This window comes from Cryptotermes secundus, unplaced genomic scaffold, assembly GCF_002891405.2.
Source record: "Cryptotermes secundus unplaced genomic scaffold, Csec_1.0 scaffold374, whole genome shotgun sequence".
NCBI classification, from domain to species: Eukaryota; Metazoa; Arthropoda; class Insecta; order Blattodea; family Kalotermitidae; genus Cryptotermes; species Cryptotermes secundus.
In genome coordinates this window covers 510,248-529,808 of record NW_019741302.1, presented here as the reverse complement: position 1 = coordinate 529,808, position 19,561 = coordinate 510,248, and the positions used below count along the sequence as shown (strand labels likewise).

Sequence of the window (19,561 nt, the reverse complement as noted above, 5' to 3'; positions counted from 1 at the left end):
TTTGGCTAGGACCTCCTGTTGTTAGGAATGGTTTGTGTATGTGCTTCAGAAGTCTGAAACAGAAACTGTATCTCGAATATGGTGACACTGAGAACCCCATAGATGTATTTGCTTTCCAAGTACTGTTTTGCATGACCCTGCCACCACAGACACTTCAAAATTTTCTATATTTGGCACTTGTAGAATGAAGGGATGGTGTGTGGGTTAGTAGATGAAAACAAGAAAAAAAAAATGGGGGGAAAAAAATAACTAATGGATTCTCTGTTTTTCCCTTCTTTTTGCAGGAAGTTTTCAAGAGTGATGTGCATGTTGCAATACCACTAGATCAAGTACTAGGGCTTTGTTGTGTTTTAAGCGTGAAGGACTATTTCCGCTCCAGACCTGAGGGCTTCACTGATAAGGATGTGTATGTTTGTGAATCACGATATTCCACAAAAGCACGGGCCTTCAAAAAAATTAAGGTATGGTTATGGTGACTCTTTGCATTGCACTTTTTGTAAAAACGGACTACAATAGTTGATTTATTTTTCAGGGTGATCACAAGTAATAGAATGTTGTCCCCCCCCCCCCCNGGTACACAGCTGGGTTATTTAGTTTTTTTTTTTTCCTTTTGTGGATTGCATATCGTAATTTGGACATGATGTTACCAAGCATATTAGCGCGTTTCCATGGATGTGATTCCATGTATAATTAGATGGAAAAGTAGCATTATCGTTGTAATGTGAGACATATGTACACTTGTAGAATCTGAAGGGTTCTGACAGTGGTGAATTACTGGATTTTTGAACTATGTCCATCTTCAGGTGTTCTAAAAAACACAATATTTTGGAAGCTATATCTGTGGGAACATCTCACATGCTAACACGCGGTTTCACCGGTCTAACAGACAGCACTCACTCCTAGTCAGTATCACATTGCCGCACGTTGCTGCCACCACTCGTATTTATACAGCACTCGGNGCAGATTTTCCAAGTTTTGTGAGGAATTTGATGTTAGCACGTTGTTCTGCATTAGCACTCAGCATTATTCCGACGGAGCTCAGAAACACGATCCGCTTCTAACAATGGTCGCGGCCAGACTAACCGATGCACGTGAATGAAACTTTGTGTGACGGTAGAGGGAAGTCCAAGGGTCAATGCCCTACCCTCCTCTTCGTCAATGACGTGGCCGGAAATGAGTCATAAAAGTAATCCGGTTTCTTTATTGCCACACCTGTGGCAATGTATGGGGNAACTGCAAGTTTAAGCTCTGCCCAGCAAGCATGGTATAAAAGCGGAAACTCTGTGTCTATTTTAATTTTGTGTAGAATGTTAGTACATGATTTGCAACTTTTCAACTCATATCTTTTATAACTACAGCTTACCAGTTTCTTGAGATGTCAGCTGTAGGGGAATTTTAACCCCTGATTCATGTACAGCACTATAGAATCTTGGCATAAGAGTGACTACCTTTTGGCATAGCAGTAAACATATGGGTTGTGAGGTGATAGTTACTGCTTCAGCTCCAGAATCATGTTTAGTTTGTCAAAGGATCCTGTTAGTCAAGTATAAACTACGGAGTACATAATTTAATGTTGCCCATACTTCTTATTGCAGTCATGGCCTTCCAATATGTCACAGCATTTGACACTGATACCTAGAGAAGAGGTACTAGAACCAAAGCGTGTGATGTCAGTATTCCGAGAACGAGTGGAAAAGCACAAAGAAGAGATAGCAGAGCTGGAAGAAAGGGAGAAACTTGTAGAAAAGGAGAAACCGGTAAGCGCTCAAGATATTTGTAGTTGTTTGCACCAGTTTATTCCACAGTCAGGGAAATGGTTAAGTTGTATGTGTGTGTGTGTGTGTGTGTGTGTGTGTGTGTGTGTGTGTGTGTGTGTGTGTGTGTGTGTGTGTATGCATGAATTTAGTTACTTTGTAGAATATGCAGTTATTTCATATCAGTAAAAATGTAAGATAAGGAGGCTACCCTAAAAAAATGTCGGTGAGCACATGGGAACCAGTCTGTTGGTGGTAGGAGTATGTGCACAGTATTCATTGAAGTGGTAAGGATGTGTGTGTGTGTTGTAGGCAATGTATTTTCGTGTTATACATAGGTAATATGTGAACTGTAACTTAATTTTACACATTTTATACTTTTGAATAGTCATTCTATGGAAAACTAAATTAAAGTGTAAGAGGATGGTTGATTATGTATTTTAACTGCAATGTGCAAAGATGACTTAAAGACAATACCACAAACATCCTTCCAAAAGTGAAAAAGGTGGTAGGAGAGCTGCATTGCTGTGTAAGAGGATTATTTTGAAAGGGGTTATATTGAATAAGCCTTAAGTAGAGAAAGATATTTATAGACAAATTTCGGGAAAGTTTTTGAACACCATGTATACACTCTCATTTCTGTGAAACACTAGTAAACTTCTGCCCCACTACATGATCTCATGTCCCTGAAGTAGTACCCATAGTCACTTCTTAGGGAATCTTATATATGTCACAGTTTCAAGCATTATTTGGAAGTTCAGTTTCAGAAAATAACAATAGCGTAACTTCTTTGTGAAATAAAATTTCATGCTTATAAACCTCTCTGTAACAAACACTTTAATGTAAGAAACAAAACTCCTGTGTATCCTACATTACATATAATATATTTTAAGAAATGAGTTAGGTCAAGTTCTAAATTGAAATGGCTTCCACATTGCAGAAGGTAAGTGCCCCAGTTTGAGTTCTCTGCTTTCAGTTTTATGTAACGAACAATGTTCAATAAGAGATGTCAAAAATAATTAAAAGTTAAGGCTCTACATGGAAGGTTACAGTGAAGATTTTTCATTATTACTTTTGTAATTCCTTTCACAGTAGCATTGCTAGATATATGCTTACAAGTTATATTGCAAGGTGAAACAGCACAGTACTTTGTAAAAAGTTGGAAGTTATTTCAAGTTTGTGGAGAGCACATTGCACTGACACAATAAAGCACATTGGGAGTCTCAGCATTACTGTGAGGCTGGGCAGCAGGAATGGTTATACCATGATCTGAGTTGTGCACAGATCTACACATGCTAACCCATGGATAATTTAAACTCATCCCAGTGTTGTGTAAAGTGAAGATCTAAATATTAGTTGCATATAATCAGAACTCTGTTAACCAAATCCGTTAGACAACAGGTTGCCCTAATTACATTTTGTTTACATTATGCTGCAGAAACCTGACCCAGTTCAACTCTATAGGAAAGGCTCAAAGGCTCAGCACTGCTGGTACTAAACCCTGCCATTTCATCTGTTTCTGAACTTATGTCACATTCTCATAACCTGTTTCTTGTAGGTCCAGATTAATATTATCTTCCCATTTGATTTTTCAGTCAGTCTTGAAGTAACTGCTTTGCAAGAAGGTTTCCCTATAAATTTTTATATATATTTCCTCTTTTATTCCTGACTGCAGATCATGATTTTCCTGTTTATTTTGTTTTACAGAATGTAGAGGTGTTGAATGGCCAGACTCCAGATGGTTGTACATACTATGAACAGTTCAATACGCCATGCGGTGTAGTCCGCACAGGTGACTGTGTCTATGTACGCACAGATATAGGCCGCCAACTCATTGCTCAGGTGGATACTGTATGGACGAATAAACAGTAAGTTTTCACTGCTGCCTACTAAATAATAACTGCTAAAAACAATTTGCTGTTTAAAGTCATTGTGAAATTTGTTTGTATTCATAATTAAATTGATAAGTATCAACAGCATGGGAAGTAGTTGCTGTTTCTTGTAATAATCTGAGTAAATTGAAGAAACTATATTGAATTTACTAAGTTTCTCCTCCTCGTCCTCATCCTCCAGAAGATAAAAGTTAAGATTTTCACCTCCAAGCCATTACTTCCACAACCAAGTGCTAATGGGTCTGAAATTTCTGTTATAAAGTAATTCAGTATGTCTGTTATGGGAAGACAATGCATTCTGGGAGTTACAACTTGCCTTTGCAGGAAACAAGAATTTACACAGCCTAAGAAGTGCCTGTTCTTGCGTCTACTTGTAAAAAATTGATAAAATTTAACTTTTCTTGAATTCTTTTAACACTAATGAGTGCTATATTCAGTGATGTGACCCCATGTAGTCTGCTAGATGTTTGCTGACATTTTGGATGAATGTGCTTTCATCAGTGAAGCAGCAAGCAGACCTGGAGGCAGTACATTCCTCCAGAATGCTGGCAAATCTGCCAGGCCACATAACATCCTATTCCAAAGTAGGTATTCTTCATTGTCACTGCCATGAGAACCTCTAATCTAATTTTTTTCTCATCTTTTTCACCTCTTGACCTCTGAGATTCATGGCAGGTTATGCAAAAGGAAATGGAGAAAGAGAGCTCTTATGGGAGAAGAGAATAGATTTATTTATAATAAGTTTTTGAGCTTTTCTACTCCAACATTGGACCAGATTAGCTAAATGTCAGTCATTCCAGAGGCGCCATAAAGCGATTAAATGTGAGAAACAGTTTATAAATAAATTCCGATATTTATTATTGTTTTAATTTAGAAGGATGTTATTGATATAATGTTTCCCATTACATTGTAGGGGTATGTGCTTCTTTCGAGGCCCATGGCTTGTGACACCCCCAGAGATTCCTCATGCTCCAACACGACTATTCTATAAGCAGGAAGTGTTCCTGAGCACCCTGGAAGACACCAACACAGTAGACAGCATAGTGGGCAAATGTGCAGTTCTTGAACATGGGGAATATATCTCTTGTGAGTATATGGGCTGGAAGAAACATTATCATACCCACTGACGTATTATGGTCTTCCTGAATTTTAATATTGTTCTCCCATATGGCTTGCACATTGAGATTAATATTTGCTGTGTTCTGCATTACTTGTATAATTACTGTGATCAGATATTGCAGCAGAATTACATGAAAGTTCTCATCTGGAGTTCACATGCAACCTGCAGTAACAAGTTCCTAAAAGCAAGATGGGCACAGTGTGGGTGAAATATCTGATATCTTCACAGTGTGCATCCTGTTGTCATAAACATATATGGTTAAGGTTGGTTGTTGCCACAGCAAATTATTTAATGATCAGTCAGTACTGTTCAGATTGGATTTTATTTTCTGCTACCTGTTTCAGTCCTCATGGGACCATCATCAGGCAGTAATATATGATATGTCTAGGGTCATTGAACTCCTTATATGGATTCATATTTGGTGCAATGCATCGTACTCTATAATATAAATTGTGCCTCAGGTTACAATTTAAGTACTAAAATTGCCGTAACAAATGTATACCTAGGGTATATATATATATTATAAAATATATTGAATTTTAACAGTTTTTATAGTAAAAGGTGTTAAAAGTATTGAAAGATCTATTAAAAATTATATATTATCAGATTTTCAAAGTTAAACATGCCAAATACAATGTAAAATTATGACATTAAGTTATGGTTCGTGTGTATTTGTGTTGTTAACACTTTGCAGACCGTGCACCCTTTAAAAGGTTTTTCGCTTTTAAACATGGTGGACCGTTCGTGTGTTAACAAGTTTTTAAAACATGATAAGTTGTAGCACACTATACATCTCTCTGGCTCCACCTAGCTAGCACGTAGCTGCTTGCAGCTGCGTTATAAGGCTGCTGACCAATCAGTCAGTAGACCTCGCTGTAACTCTATACCCCTGCAAAGGAAAATAAATGCCTTTATTTCTTCAAGCTTTATGTAGCAAGCTGTCAGTCAGTAGTTCAATATGGATCAAAGACCAAAGTGGTTGACACCCAAGCGATTTCTTGGAGAACAAGAAATATCTGACTTCTTCTCCAATGAGCTATCTGACATCCCTTGTGAGTCTGCTAGTGATAGCGGCTCACAATCTGATAGTGAGTGTGGCAGGGGTGAACAAAAAATTGTGACCACAGACAGTGAAAGTGAAAGTGACCGTAGCTCTGATGAATGTGCAGGTAGCAACATTGTGGGGACAGCCACGTGGGGAAGAGTAGACAAAACACCTGCTTTGGGACAGTTTACTGGAAATCCAGGGGTGAAGCAAATTCCATCGGACCCAATACAAGTGTCTGAAGTAGTGGAACTGTTTTTTGGAGATAGTTTCTTTGACATGCTATGACAGGAAACTAACAGATACTATCTCCAACACTGTGAACATTATGACACAAGTTATAAGGCATTGAAGTGGGTGGATGTCACTTCAGCAGAAATGAGAACATTTTTTGCAGTTATCTTTCTAATGGGCCATACAAGGAGGGATAATCTGAAAGAGTATTGGTCAACAGATCCATTTTTAGAAATTCCAATTTTCGCCAAACTAATGAGCCGTAAGAGATTTGAGCAAATTTTGTGGTGTTTGCATTTCAATAATAATGAACTGCAACCACAATCAACAAGCAGGCTTTTCAAAATTCAGCCCTTATTGAACTTTTTCGTTCAGAAATTTCAGACAGTTTATAAGCCAAACCAACAACTGTCTTTGGACGAATCTGTGATTCCTTGGAGGGGAAGGCTTCGTATGCGAACATATAATCCTGGGAAACTTACAAAGTATGGCCTACTTGTTCATGTAGTTACTGAAAGCACTTCAGGCTATATTGGAAATTTAGAAATTTATTCTGGTGAAGGAAAGAAATTACAAGAAACTATTCTTTCCGTTTTGGAACCCTATCTTGATCAAAATTACCATGTCTATCAAGACAATTATTATAACAGTGTGGCAACTGCAGAACACCTATTTTCGAGAAAAGTACGTGTTTGTGGAACAATTAGGGTGAACAGAGGCCTTCCTCCAGATCTGAAAGAGGAATGTAAATCCCTGAAACGTGGTGAAACCACATTCAGGAGGAAGGGGGATATTCTTCTTCAGTCCTGGAGGGATACTCGTGTTGTGAATATGATTTCCACAATTCACAATTCGAGCATGGTTGATGTTCAAAGGAGACATGGACAGGTAAAGAAGCCTGTTTGTATTTCCGAGTATAATATGTTCATGAAGGGAGTTGATAGAGCCGATCAGTACTTGGCCTATTATTCTCTTCCTCGGAAAACAGTAAAGTGGACAAAGAAAGTTGCCTTGTGGCTTATAAATTGTGCCATTTTCAATTCATTTTTGGTTTTCAAAAATCTGAACCCTCATTCAAAATTGAAATACAAGGCATTTCTGCTGAATGTGGCAAAAGCCTGGGCTACAGACCACACAGTGGCAGCAGAACTGGCTGCAGACACAGTCTTAGTATGACTGGGGCCGTCTACTCCCACCCCATGCAGGCCTCATTTTGACCCCCCTGGGCAACTCTCGGGTGATATGCAGAAACATATTTTCGCGAAAATTGTGAAGAGTGAACATTTCAAGGGGAAGCAGCCTTCTAGGCAATGCCGTGTTTGCGCGATTCACAAGAAAAGTAGTAGGACTGCCTACACTTGCAAGTTTTGTGTAATGCCACTTCACAGAGGGGAATGTTTCAAGAAATATCACACCCTCAAGCACTTCTAGAAGCATTGGTAAGTGTTCTAAAAAAAAATTAGTTCATAAAATTAATTAGGAGATTTTATATTAAATTTTAAAGTGAACAGTGCACAAGTTAGGGTAGTAGGTATAAAAATGCCGGTCTGCACGATAATTTAAATATTTAAATTGCCGATCCGCAAAGTGTTAAGCATCCACATTGCAAAAGTTTTTGCTCCCACGGGTGTGTTGTAGATGTATTATGGAAGTTAAGGTGAGGGCCCGTTGTGTGTAGTATTAAGTATACATGTTCATGGATATAAAGTTATATGATATTTGTGATCATTAATTATACATGTGCACTTTCCCTGTATGGGTGATACATGTATGTTGTCATGCTTTCTTCAGTGTGAATTAACTGGATTTTAACCATTATGACATGATATTACTGCCTGTTATAGGTCGCCCAACAGAAATCCCAGAGCACGATGTGTATGTATGTGAATCAGTTTATGATGAAGCAAGGCGCCAAGTGAAGAAACTTCCCCGAGAAGGCCTGAAGAAGTATAGCCACAGCAATGCAGTCACTGAGGATGAAATCTACTTCTTCCGCAGACTGATAAACCCACCCAAGGTTTGTATACAGCAAAGGCTTACTGTTCTGTACTTCTAGGGAGCTTGGCTTTTTCTGCACGAAACTGGACGAAACTGAAATGACAGCACAAAGGAAAATAACATAAAATTATATGAAGAAAACAGTGATACAGATAAATTGTCAGTGATGAATCAACGATTTCCAGAATTTTTAGGCTCTTGTCTGGTGTGAACTCCTAGTGCATTTTACACACATGATTTTATATGTAGACTTGAACTATAGCAGGTAAGTCTGTGGTTAAAGTTTGTTACAGAGAAAAAACTGTTGTCAGTCACTAATGTGTAGTAAGATTAAGACTTCAAATTTAATATGCTGCTATTGCCACCTGATGTTAATGGGTGAAAACCATTGAGAAATCAGTTAATCTGGATCAGAGTGTTTCACCTCAGCCAAAATTGTACTTGCAGCTTTTTTGTCTGGAGTCATGTTGTATATCTGTGTAAGAGAAGACGTGCTATTTGTTGTGCCATGTTGTGAGTTAACAGTACATCATTAATTAGTATATCTAAATGCCTTTACAAGTGGATTAAAAGTTGGTTATGTGAAAGGGAAAAATTAATTGTGCATCTTTATAAAAAGGAATATCTTCACTACTAGAAACCACTGCACTTCTAACTCAGGCAAATTCCTTGTATGTATATGGAGAGAAAGATGAGAAAGTTAAAAAACTGTGATTAAAGTGTAGGAAACAAGTTTCAGTGGATCTAGAGCGATACAGTGTCTGCATATACACGCAGAATTATTTTTGGAGATTAGGATGACAGCAGCACAAAACTGCTGGAAAACCTTGTTTCTGTTTTCTCTTTCTTTTCATTTTTCCTTAAGTAAGGAATATTTTGCACTGGCATACAGACTAAAAAACTAAAGGTATCCACATTAAAAAATAGTGCAACATTGAGGATGTAAATATTGTAAAGCAACTGACTATATCATTCAGGTACCTGGAAAACTATTCCTAGGGCAGTATGAGACTTCTCATTGATCCGTGACTCATGTTTCAACATGGGAACAGTTTAAGCAAAAGGGAACCATTCATTGACAAACAAAGGGGTGTAATAGTAAATGCAGCTCTTGACTGTGGGTGTCACTGCTTCACATTTCTATAATGCAGAGACCTCTTCTGTTGAACTGTAAAACTACAAGCTTTTGAGCTGTCAAACAATGAAACTTCTATGTTGATGAAGAATGCGGTCATCTGGGATGGGGCGCTGTGTAGATATTGTGTAAACCGATTTTGGAGGAACTTATTGCCTCCATCTTCAGGGTATAAAAATCCACAAGTGAGGAACCAATGTGAGGAGGTGGCTGCAGCACCTCCTCATCCTGGTTCCTCACTCGTGGATTTTTATACCCTGAAGATACAGGAGATACGTTCCTCCATAACATTGGTTTACACTATCTACACAGTGCCACATCCCAAAAGACGGCATTCTTCATAGTCACTGCCGTGAGAACCTCAAATCTTCTATGTTGATGTTGCAGGTAGGCTTTTCTTTGTTGTAGATTTTAAAGTTACAGTGGTATTAGATTCTAAAGGGTATAATAGTAGTATGTCTACCACTGTCAGTTTTCTGGTGAGACAAGCAGCATGGCATATGTACTGCAGCTGGATTAGAGGGGTAATAATATGAGCAGAATTTTCCCATATGGTTTGTGTGTATTTTACTCTTTTAACACATTCCCTTTTTAAAAGGATTTTCCATCAAAATAAAAACAAGACATATACAACAGAACTAATATAATATTCATTTAATATGATTTTTGTATGAAGATGTATGTTTAACTTCCCACATTTGATGTTCGTGCTTCACATGTGACCTGATAACATGATATTTTGGCTTAGCCTCAAAGGTTAACATTTGACAAATACAGCTCACAGCATAAACCATTCTGTTCTGTTAGCTCATTTATGTTAGTGAAGTGACTGGATGAAAAAGCAGCAGCTCCTGTTTGTGCCTAAGCCTTTGCAGTATTGAATATATAAGGTATAAAAGGTAAAGTTGTCCTTGTGCTTAATTCCTTTAACACTGTGCCATGAAGGTGTATGGGGTAGTGGATGTATAGATCCAATACTGAATGTGTTTAACATAAAAGTGAACTATTCTATTTATAGCTGCATAATGGGTTAGTTGTAGCTGCTGCTTCTTAATGTTCAAGCTTGAGTGTAGATTGTCATTGATTTTATGCATAGTTTGACACTGAAATAGATTGTCCATGTCAATTTAGAATTCCAGTGTGTGCCCAGAGTGTAGTGTGGAGATTGATAGGTAAATAATCTGTACAGATACGGTGCCAAGCTGTCATATCCCGTGTATAATGAGAATAGAGTATGTCATATATTCTTGGGAGGTTAGAGACTCATTTTCTGTTTTTTAAGTAGAAAATTAACTTTTTTATGTTTCTGCTATTGTTTCTTGGGCATTTTATGGATGCTGAATTTTAATGAATTTGATAGACCATGAAAGATTAAATTTTCAGAAAATTGAAATGTATTCCAGTGTTTATACTGTATGGACATCCTGCATTTTATGAACAGTTGATTTAGGAATTTAGACTACAATAAAGCATGTTATTTTGTACTTATTATTCATTTAATAACAACAAACAGTTTATATTTGTAAGTTAAGCAACTTCTATATATTAAGTAATGGGGATTTCATTTTTTATTAATGAATTTTCAACTTTATAACCAAAGCAGATGTTAGTGTTAAAAGAATTTTGTAGTTCTTCAAATATTATTTGGGAACACTAGGTTTTGTGTGGAATATTATGAAAGCTGATCATTTGTGTGCCATTACCAAGAATGTGGGATGTTTTATTTTCACACTGTCTTCATGGCTTGTTGCTGAAGCACAGGATTAGCTGTACATTACTCACAGTAAACATAATAATTGTGTATTACTGTTTCAAAAAAATCTCAGCTCTTTTGTTTTATCAGGAAACAACTTTTTTAAAATCACTGTATTCATTTCTTTTACTGAAATTTCAGATTGGAAGTGATTCTGCCCAATCACAGCCTGTTGAAAGCATGAAAACATCCCTGCACTATGACATGGTAAGTTGGTACATATGATATGTACCACCATGTAAGTTCAGAATATTTATTATGCACATAATCTGTCCTCTAACCATATTTGCTACTTACACGGAGATGTTGTTAAAGTGGCCTTACCCATACCAGTACAATATAGTTAGTTTTGGGGCTCCTAGAATTTGGTGGTAAGGCCTGCTACAGTCCATGTTATATTCCAGGCCCCATCACCACTGTTGCCCAGGATGAAGCCTGACATGCTGCAAATGGAGGACTCGCTGGATGGAGGGCCACCCTCCGTTGGTTCAGGGGATACTGCTGCACCTGTTGCTGTTACTGGTTCTGCCTGTGTTATATTCCAGGCCCCATCACCACTGTTGCCCAAGATGGAGCCTGACATGCTGCAGTTGGAGGACTCACTGGATGGAGGGCCACCCTCTGTTGGTTCAGGGGATACTGCGCCACCTGTTGCTGTCACCACCCCTGTTTCTTCCAAGAAGGTCAGTGTGCTACAATATGTTCTTCTGGTTTTGATTTATTTTATGTTACTTAGTTGCTTCATATATTACTGTAAAAATGCATAATTGGTGGCAATTTTTTTTTTATTTAATAGCCTTGATTTTGGTAAAAAATAACATCTTGATTTTTTGTTTGTGGACTACAGAAATGGGCCGTGATTGTGTTGAGGGAGAAGTATTGTGTGAACTCGTCTGCTGGCTTATTCTTCACACTATCCAGTGCATACTGTTCCATTGGGATCTATCTTATGATTTTCTGACAGTTATGTTAGATTCCATGAACGTATATTTGCCTCATATTCTTTTCCTGTGATGCATTTGTTTATTGTTTAAATGCCACCTGTGTTTTATGTACTGGCTTCTTACCTGATCAGACTTGTTATTTTTGATGTGAGACAGTCATTAATGAAGTTTCTGCATGTATTTATTAAGTTTGTTAGCAGTTCTTAATAGTGTACTTAACTTTCTGTTTCATTTAATTATGTTGTTTTGTTGTGTCAGGCCTAGTTTCATCTGTGTCACTTAAAATGCCACTTCTGTGTAGTCATCTTTGTCCCTTAACATGCTTGTGTATACAGTAAAATCTGACTAATTAGAAATGCTTAGGGCTGAAATTTCAAGCTTAAAACTACATAATTTTGAGTTGTCCATTTTTCACTGTGGACTTCAGTTTGATGAAATTAAATTACAAATACTGTTCATGAACAGCATTTAGTACAGATAAAATCTTCTCAGTGTTAAGTTATTGTTTCAGGAAGCATGAATCATTTATTCTTTGTTTCACATAGTTCTTGTGTCCCTTTGACACACATACTCATGCAAATTCTATATGCTTCTGTTGTCACCATCTCTTAGCGGTAATCATACTTTCTTCCTGCAGCTACTTCTTTAATCTCACTTATTATATTTACTTTCTCATCCACAGTAAATGATCAGCCTCTTACTTCTCTTCACACATATACAATAACATATAACAAAACACAACTATTACATATGACTGCATGTTTGCTACTGAGGCCAGCATTGGTGTGACTACACAGATCAGATACCTGTCTAGTGCAGGACATTGCACACAACTGAAAAGAAGTGGGTTGTGCATTGCTACATGCATCAGATACTATCACAGTGAATCGTTATTAGGACTTGATTGTCAAGCCATTGGGCAGATTATAGACCCCTGTTTTTGAAAGCTAATTTCAAGTAGAATGTGCATGTGGTGGGCAATAATGTAGATACCATAAAGAAAAGCACACAGACTTTAACTGATGCAAGTAAAGAGGTTGATCTAGAAGTAAACACAGAGAAAACTTAAGTATATGTTACTGTCTCATCACCAAAATGCAGGGCAAAATCATGACATAAAGATAGGAAACAGATGTTTTGAAAATGTGACACAGTTCAGATATTTGGGAACAATGATAACAGATCTAAACCTGATTCAGGAGGAAATTAAGAGGCGATTGAACTCGGGTAATGCTTGTTACCCGTCAGTCCAGAACCTTTTGTCTTCTCGTCTGTTGTCCAAAAACAAAACCTAGAGCATACAAAACTATAAGTTTGTCTGTGGTTCTGTATGGGCGTGAAACTTGGTCTCTGACATTAAGGGAGGAACATAGACTGAAGGTGTTTGAGAACAGGGTGTGGAGGAGAATATTTGGACCGAAGAGGGATGAAGTGACAGGAGGTTGGAAAAAACTGCATAATGAGGAGCTTCATAATTTGTACTCTTCTCCAGATATAATTAGAATGATCAAGTCAAGGAGGATGAGGTGGGCAGGTCATGTAGCACAAATGGGGGAGACGAGGAATGTGTATAAGATATTGGTGGGAAAGCCAGAAGGAAAGAGACCACAGGGAAGACCAAAGCGTAGGTGGGTGGACAATATTAGAATGGATCTTAAGAGAGAGAGGATGAGATGGTATGGACTGGATAGATCTGGCTCAGGATAGGGACCAGTGGAGGGCTCTTGGGAACACGGGAATGAACCTTCGGGTTCCATAAAATGCTGGGAAAGTTTTGATTAGCTGCAGAATTGGCGGCTCCTCAAGAAGGGCTCAGCTCCATAAGTAAGTTAGTAAATGTGCATCTGGTACATGAGTAAATACATTTTTTCACTATTCTTTTGTGGTGCGTGCGTGCATGTGTGGTGAATTATGTATATTGTTTGGTTGCATTGTGTATGCAATATATACGTATCATATGAAACAATTTTAACTAGAGAATATAAAGGCATACCAGTGTAATAGAGAAATAGTTTGGGCCCCCATAGAGTTGTTGCTGTTTCTGGCTGTGACCACTTTGATCCTTTTTCATCTCAAATAAAGGTTCTTCAGTTTTCTGAGCCATGTGATCATATGAGGAATTGGGAAGAACATTTTCAGCGTTGCCAGCTTGTCAGTTATTTGTTGCTATTGTAGTAGCATTGAGCTGAGCATGCCTGTATTGGTAATTGCATGAGCTTCCTTTTTGGTTGATTTTAAGGATTGCTATCAGTTGATGAATTGAAAAAGCTTTTAGCCAATAAAGTTTACTCCAGTAGAAGCCATGAGAAGTGTCAACAAACTCGACTGTGGGACTGATGTAAACTGTAAAGTGTAAAGGCATTGTCTCCTCCTTGAGAGTCACATTCATTCATACATTCTTTATATGTCATATTTTGTAACAGTTAAGAACTTTTATAATTTTTGCAGGTAATGCTTATCATTATTTGGTACTGATGAAGTAATTTTTTTCGCTTAGTGGGGGGCGTACTGATGAAGAAACTTGAGAAAGAATCCTTTCAAAAGGGAGAAACAAGACTCTTACAGCAATAGGTTCTTGAAGTGGGTTATTTAGTTATTTAGAAAATAAAGTAATGGATACTTAGAGATTATGATATGGATATAGTGGAAGAATTTGTTAGGAAATTTTGTAATATGAATACATACTTGTGAATATAAAGTTTTTATTCCTTATATATGTTTCTCTCTCTTTCTCTCCCCACTCCTCCACCCCCTTTTGATTTTGAAATTTTTATATGTATCTTATATTAGTGTTACACGGTCAGCAGTTTTATTATTTTTTATATAACAGGTGAGTAACAGTAAATGTTTTTATTATGTTCTGCTATTTGAAATATTGAAATAAATAGCAGTGTTTTGCTCATTTTTTAAGCATTACATGGCAAATGTTGGAAATTCAACAGTTTGCTTGGAAGGAATAGAGGAAAGGCTCATGAAAACAGACACTATTTATGCCTTATCACAGGAGATATGAAATGTATGAGAATGTCCAAAGACTCACTCTGTGATTTGAACACATTTCTGTTTTGTGTGTATGTGTGCTCTAATTTATATGAAGGTAAAGTTGTCCCTGTTCTTAATGAATTAAGCACTACGCCAGGAAGGCGTTTGAGGGAGTGGATGTATAGATCCACATTTTCTTGACTTTGGCACTATCTGGAGGTGACTGGTCAGCTTCATGCCCTGGATGCTTTACCCCCAGGGGAGGAGCCCCCCCCCCCGCTACCCATTGGATGGGAGGTTGGGTGGACCTTAGGGCCGGTCTGGATGGCTTGGAAAAGAGAAAAATTTTTATCCTACCAAGACTTGAACTCCAATCCAGTCATCCAGCCCGTAGCCAGCTGCTATACTGACTATGCTATCCTGGCTCGCTCTAATTTATATACACATGTTATATGTATTCTGAATTTCAGAGATACAAAACATATGTGTATGCAAATAATTATTTTAGAAATGTATGCCTCTTTTCAAGGACTTAATTTTTCTTGGTGCTAACTTACAAGACCTTGAAAATTTAATGAGTTACATTCATTAAATTTTGAAGGTACTGTAAAAAGCATAACAGAGGTACAGTGAACTTAGAAAGTGTTGTGTAATACAGTACTTATGAAAAATAACAAAATAAAATTCATCAAAATAATTTAAAGATAAATAGGTTGCAGATATGCTTTTATGTAAGATTTTGACTAGTGACTGCTAAGATTTTTGTCTTCTGGTGTGTGATGCCATGTTTTTCTGAGCAACCTGCTACCTCAGTCTTCAGGGTGTAAGATAGAGGAAGTGGGTTGCCCATAAATTTGGGGTCTTGTAAATTATTATTTTTAGGAACTCAGTAGACATATTTTAGTAAAGAATGCCTAATGAACACTGTAGGTATGCACCTTTTCACTTCTTTGGTATGTGTTGTCCAGTTTTGCCAATTGCCATGTCTGAACAAATGTCATAATAGACCTGTTAAATTGAAGAATATAAGAAGTTCCCCACCAAATACATAAATTTACTTTGCACATTCTTTTTTTAGAAGTGAGCCAAAAGAAGTACATCTGATGTTTATGCCATCTTCAACAGTGCTGGCAGCTAAATTGGATGAATTTTTTAAATGAACCATGTAGGGTATGAAGTATTTGTGTGCAGTGTAGCTGTTTTATGTTATGTTATGTTTTAAAGAACATATTGTTTTTCCATACCATATGTTGAGGGAAAGCGGCACTCATCTGTTTCTAAAGTAATAAATGTGCTGAGTTTGTTTTGCTACTTATATAGAAATCATCTGGCAAGAAATTGGTGACAGGCTACATTCTGTACTCAAGTGATGTCCGCCGATCTGTGGCAGCCAATCACCCGGAGTCCAGTTTTGGAGAAATCAGTCGTATTGTTGGAAATGAGGTACAGACTAAAGATGGCTAGTGAGTAAGTGATGTAGATGAACTAATCATCTAACTGAATAGTTGACTTGATTCATTGATACTGCAATGTCTCAAATCATTGAATGACTGAGGGATTGTGTCTGTGAATGACTCACAAGTGAATTTTTTCAAATGAGCAATAATGTGTAGTGAACTGCTTCAGATGACATAATTAAAAGAAAATTTATTGCCTCTTCTTGTCTTTATTAGCTATAGGACTCTAATTTGACAGTGGTTTATCCATGACCTATGTGTGTAGTCTTGACAACTTGTGCTGTCTGCGTGAGGCCTGATTATATATTTTATTGGACTGAAGACATATGATGTGTAGTCATCATGAATTTGTAATGTGTGACATGTTTTATATCCAGCCCTATGGGGAGATGATTGGATCCATAAATTGAAAATAAATGTAAATGTAAAAGATGGGTGATGAGTGAGTAATTAAAGTCATCTACATGTCAACAAAGAAATGATATGAGCTATGATTTAGTTAGTGTAGGATCATGCCTCCAGTCACAAGATAAAGGTGCTGTCTTCACTCTTTGAGTTGTGATGCTGTACTCTTCACATCCAGTTTACTGGATGTTGAATTATTTCAGAGTAACTTGATGACTTCAGTCACTGAAGCAGCTCACTTCTCAGTAATTAACTGAGTTGAATTGACCTAGGGATGGTTTTGCCCTTCCTAATACACATATATTGAACAAAGGGCATTTGTGTGTTTGGACATTTGTGTTCACATGTGTGTGCTTGTAGTAAAAGGCCTGCATATTTTGTAAAATTTTGTTTCATTCATGCTTAAGGTCATGCCTCACATAAAAAATTATGCCCAACATTAGGTCATGTTATATATGTGATATGGTAGAATTGGTAAAAGTGATCTTTTTATTCAAAAAAATTGCCATTAGCAAACTTTACCCTTGGTAGGTTATGTCTGACAGTTTGATAGAGTAATTTAAAATGTTATATGGTTTATATTACTACTGCATAACAGTTATCTTTCTAGGAAGTGGCTGTATAATAAATATTTTTGTTATTAAAATTAAAAAACTGAAGTTGCATTTATCACAAAGTTTGGGTTTGAAAATTTGGTGTAAGCATGTCTGTAACATAAATTTTGTGTTGAAGTCAAAAATAGAAACAGCCTATTTAAAATATCAGAGGGACCATAAAGTACTCTAGCAAATTGCACAGCATTTAACTCTTTGAGGCTTGAAACCCATCCAAATAATATTTAAAAATTCAAATTTTCTTTGACTGAAATCACACTGTGTCTCCATTACAAAGACCGGTCATTTAATGCTGCTCAGGGAAATAATTGCTATTTACAAGTATTATGAAAATTATATGAAACCTGTAAATATGTTCAGTGGGGAAAATTCAGATATTTTTAATGTTAAAGCAGATGGTTAGGTAAAAGATAAAGTTATCTGTACTTAATTAATTAACCACCATGCCATGAAGATGTATGGAGGAGTAGAGATATAGCTCCACCATTCTTAACCTCAGCATTAGATTGAGGTGAGCAGTCAGCTTCATACCCCTGCCACTCAATTACTGGTGAAACTTGTATAGGAAGCTAGTGGGCCCCAGAGTTGGTCTGGATGCTATGAAAAAGAGAAAAGTCTCTTGCTTCTGTCAGGAATTGAACCCTGATTCCTCAGTTGTCCAACCTATAATCTAGTCACTATACCAACTTATCTATCAGAGCTCCTTAAAGCAAGTGGTAGCACTGTCTGACAGATGGTAACTAAAATAGTCAAACATATCTGCTATGTAGTTTGAGGCCAGTTTTTCATTTCTACATGCATTCATTGTTGAATTGTTGATAGACATTGCTATGTTTGTATTTCCAGAAATAGAATGGGTTGATAATGATATTAGTGTGCCCTCATACATAATTAATGGATTGTAAAGCAATTGTATGGGTTAATTTGGCAGTGGCGCAACCTGCCAGCACAGGAGAAGCAGTGCTGGGAGGAGAGGGCAGCTAAGGTGAATGAGGAAAGTGCTGCCAAATTTGCACAAGAAGAAGCAGCAGCAGCGGCATTAGCATCTGCAAGCCCTACCTCTGCTACATCCATGTTGATCAAACCTGTCATGAATCTCAATAATTGTTCTCAAGATCAGGTTGTTGAGAATCTAGTCTTTGAGTGTTGCTGGGACAATTGTGATTGGCAGTTTGAGGACTTGACTGACTGCATTGATCACTGTATCCAAGAACCTAATGGCCATGTACACCAGCATTTTGCTAACATACCTCCTCAAGGTAAGGTACTGCAAAACATGAATCATAATTTAAATTGGGGTGGCTGTTCAAAGACAGAGGGGCTGCATTGTACCAATAGATACATACCCACAGACAATGTATAAAAAATAGATATTTTTTCATAACACTAATACCAACATCTGCCCTACAGTAATCAGTCTATGAAGTATAACCACACAAAAGAGAATTTGACTCATTATTGTTAAAACAATGTTTAAATGTTGTGGGGTTGACGGTGCTTAGAAATCAGCCGCCAGAAGTTTGGTAGATTGTGCCCATGTTGTAGTGTTCTTGGAGTCATACTAATTCCATACTTTTGTAAACCTGTTTGTTAGGTGTCATGTGGAATTAATTAAAAAGTTATATTTGTCAGGATTCAGCACCCTGCCATAAAGAGGAAAGTGTTAATATATTTTTCTAGAAATGAAGGTTAATCTCACACACCTACAAAACAAGGTGGCAGGCCATATGTAGCTCTTTTTCCATCAGTAGGACAGCATGACATAATACCTGATATTTTATGCACACTTTGAATTTTCTAAACAAGGATTTCAGTGATGAAATAAAGTATACATTTTTGTTAACCTTTATCGGACGAACGTCATCATATGATGTCGTTAAAAGTTAGGGCAGCTGGCCGAACGTCGTCATATGATGTCGTGGATTCCACGCGTGTAAGGTTTTTTTTAATATTAAAAATATAAATTGTTGTTCTATTTACATGATTTTTGGTCACCACCTTTATAAGGAGACAGCCTTCGTTCCTGCATGATCTAATGTAATCTAGGGACGTCATATGACGTTAAAAGTAAGGACAAATTTAAGAACGACATCATATGATGTCGCGCATACCACGCGTGTAAAGATTTTTTTTTTAATTAAATTTAAAATATAAATTGTTCTTCTATTTACATAATTTTTGGTCACAACCTTTATAAGGTGACAGCCTTCCCTCCTGCGTGATCTAAT

The 19,561-nt window shown here is 37.2% G+C and overlaps 1 protein-coding gene across 6 annotated transcripts in view; it reads left to right on the top strand.

Annotated features, from left to right (window-relative positions):
* Window positions 1-19,561, top strand: part of LOC111872696 (protein polybromo-1) — a 91,133-nt gene that overhangs the window by 48,240 nt on the left and 23,332 nt on the right. For 5 of the 6 annotated variants that reach the window (XM_023866831.2, XM_023866830.2, XM_033754796.1 and 2 more), the window contains 9 exons: window positions 285-461; window positions 1,596-1,757; window positions 3,462-3,622; window positions 4,560-4,732; window positions 7,890-8,062; window positions 11,073-11,138; window positions 11,336-11,614; window positions 16,178-16,300; window positions 18,265-18,592. In XM_023866831.2, the coding sequence (XP_023722599.1) occupies window positions 285-461; window positions 1,596-1,757; window positions 3,462-3,622; window positions 4,560-4,732; window positions 7,890-8,062; window positions 11,073-11,138; window positions 11,336-11,614; window positions 16,178-16,300; window positions 18,265-18,592 (1,642 nt within the window). The remainder of the gene's footprint in view (window positions 1-284; window positions 462-1,595; window positions 1,758-3,461; window positions 3,623-4,559; window positions 4,733-7,889; window positions 8,063-11,072; window positions 11,139-11,335; window positions 11,615-16,177; window positions 16,301-18,264; window positions 18,593-19,561) is intronic. The other variant, XM_023866832.2, reaches the window with a different exon arrangement.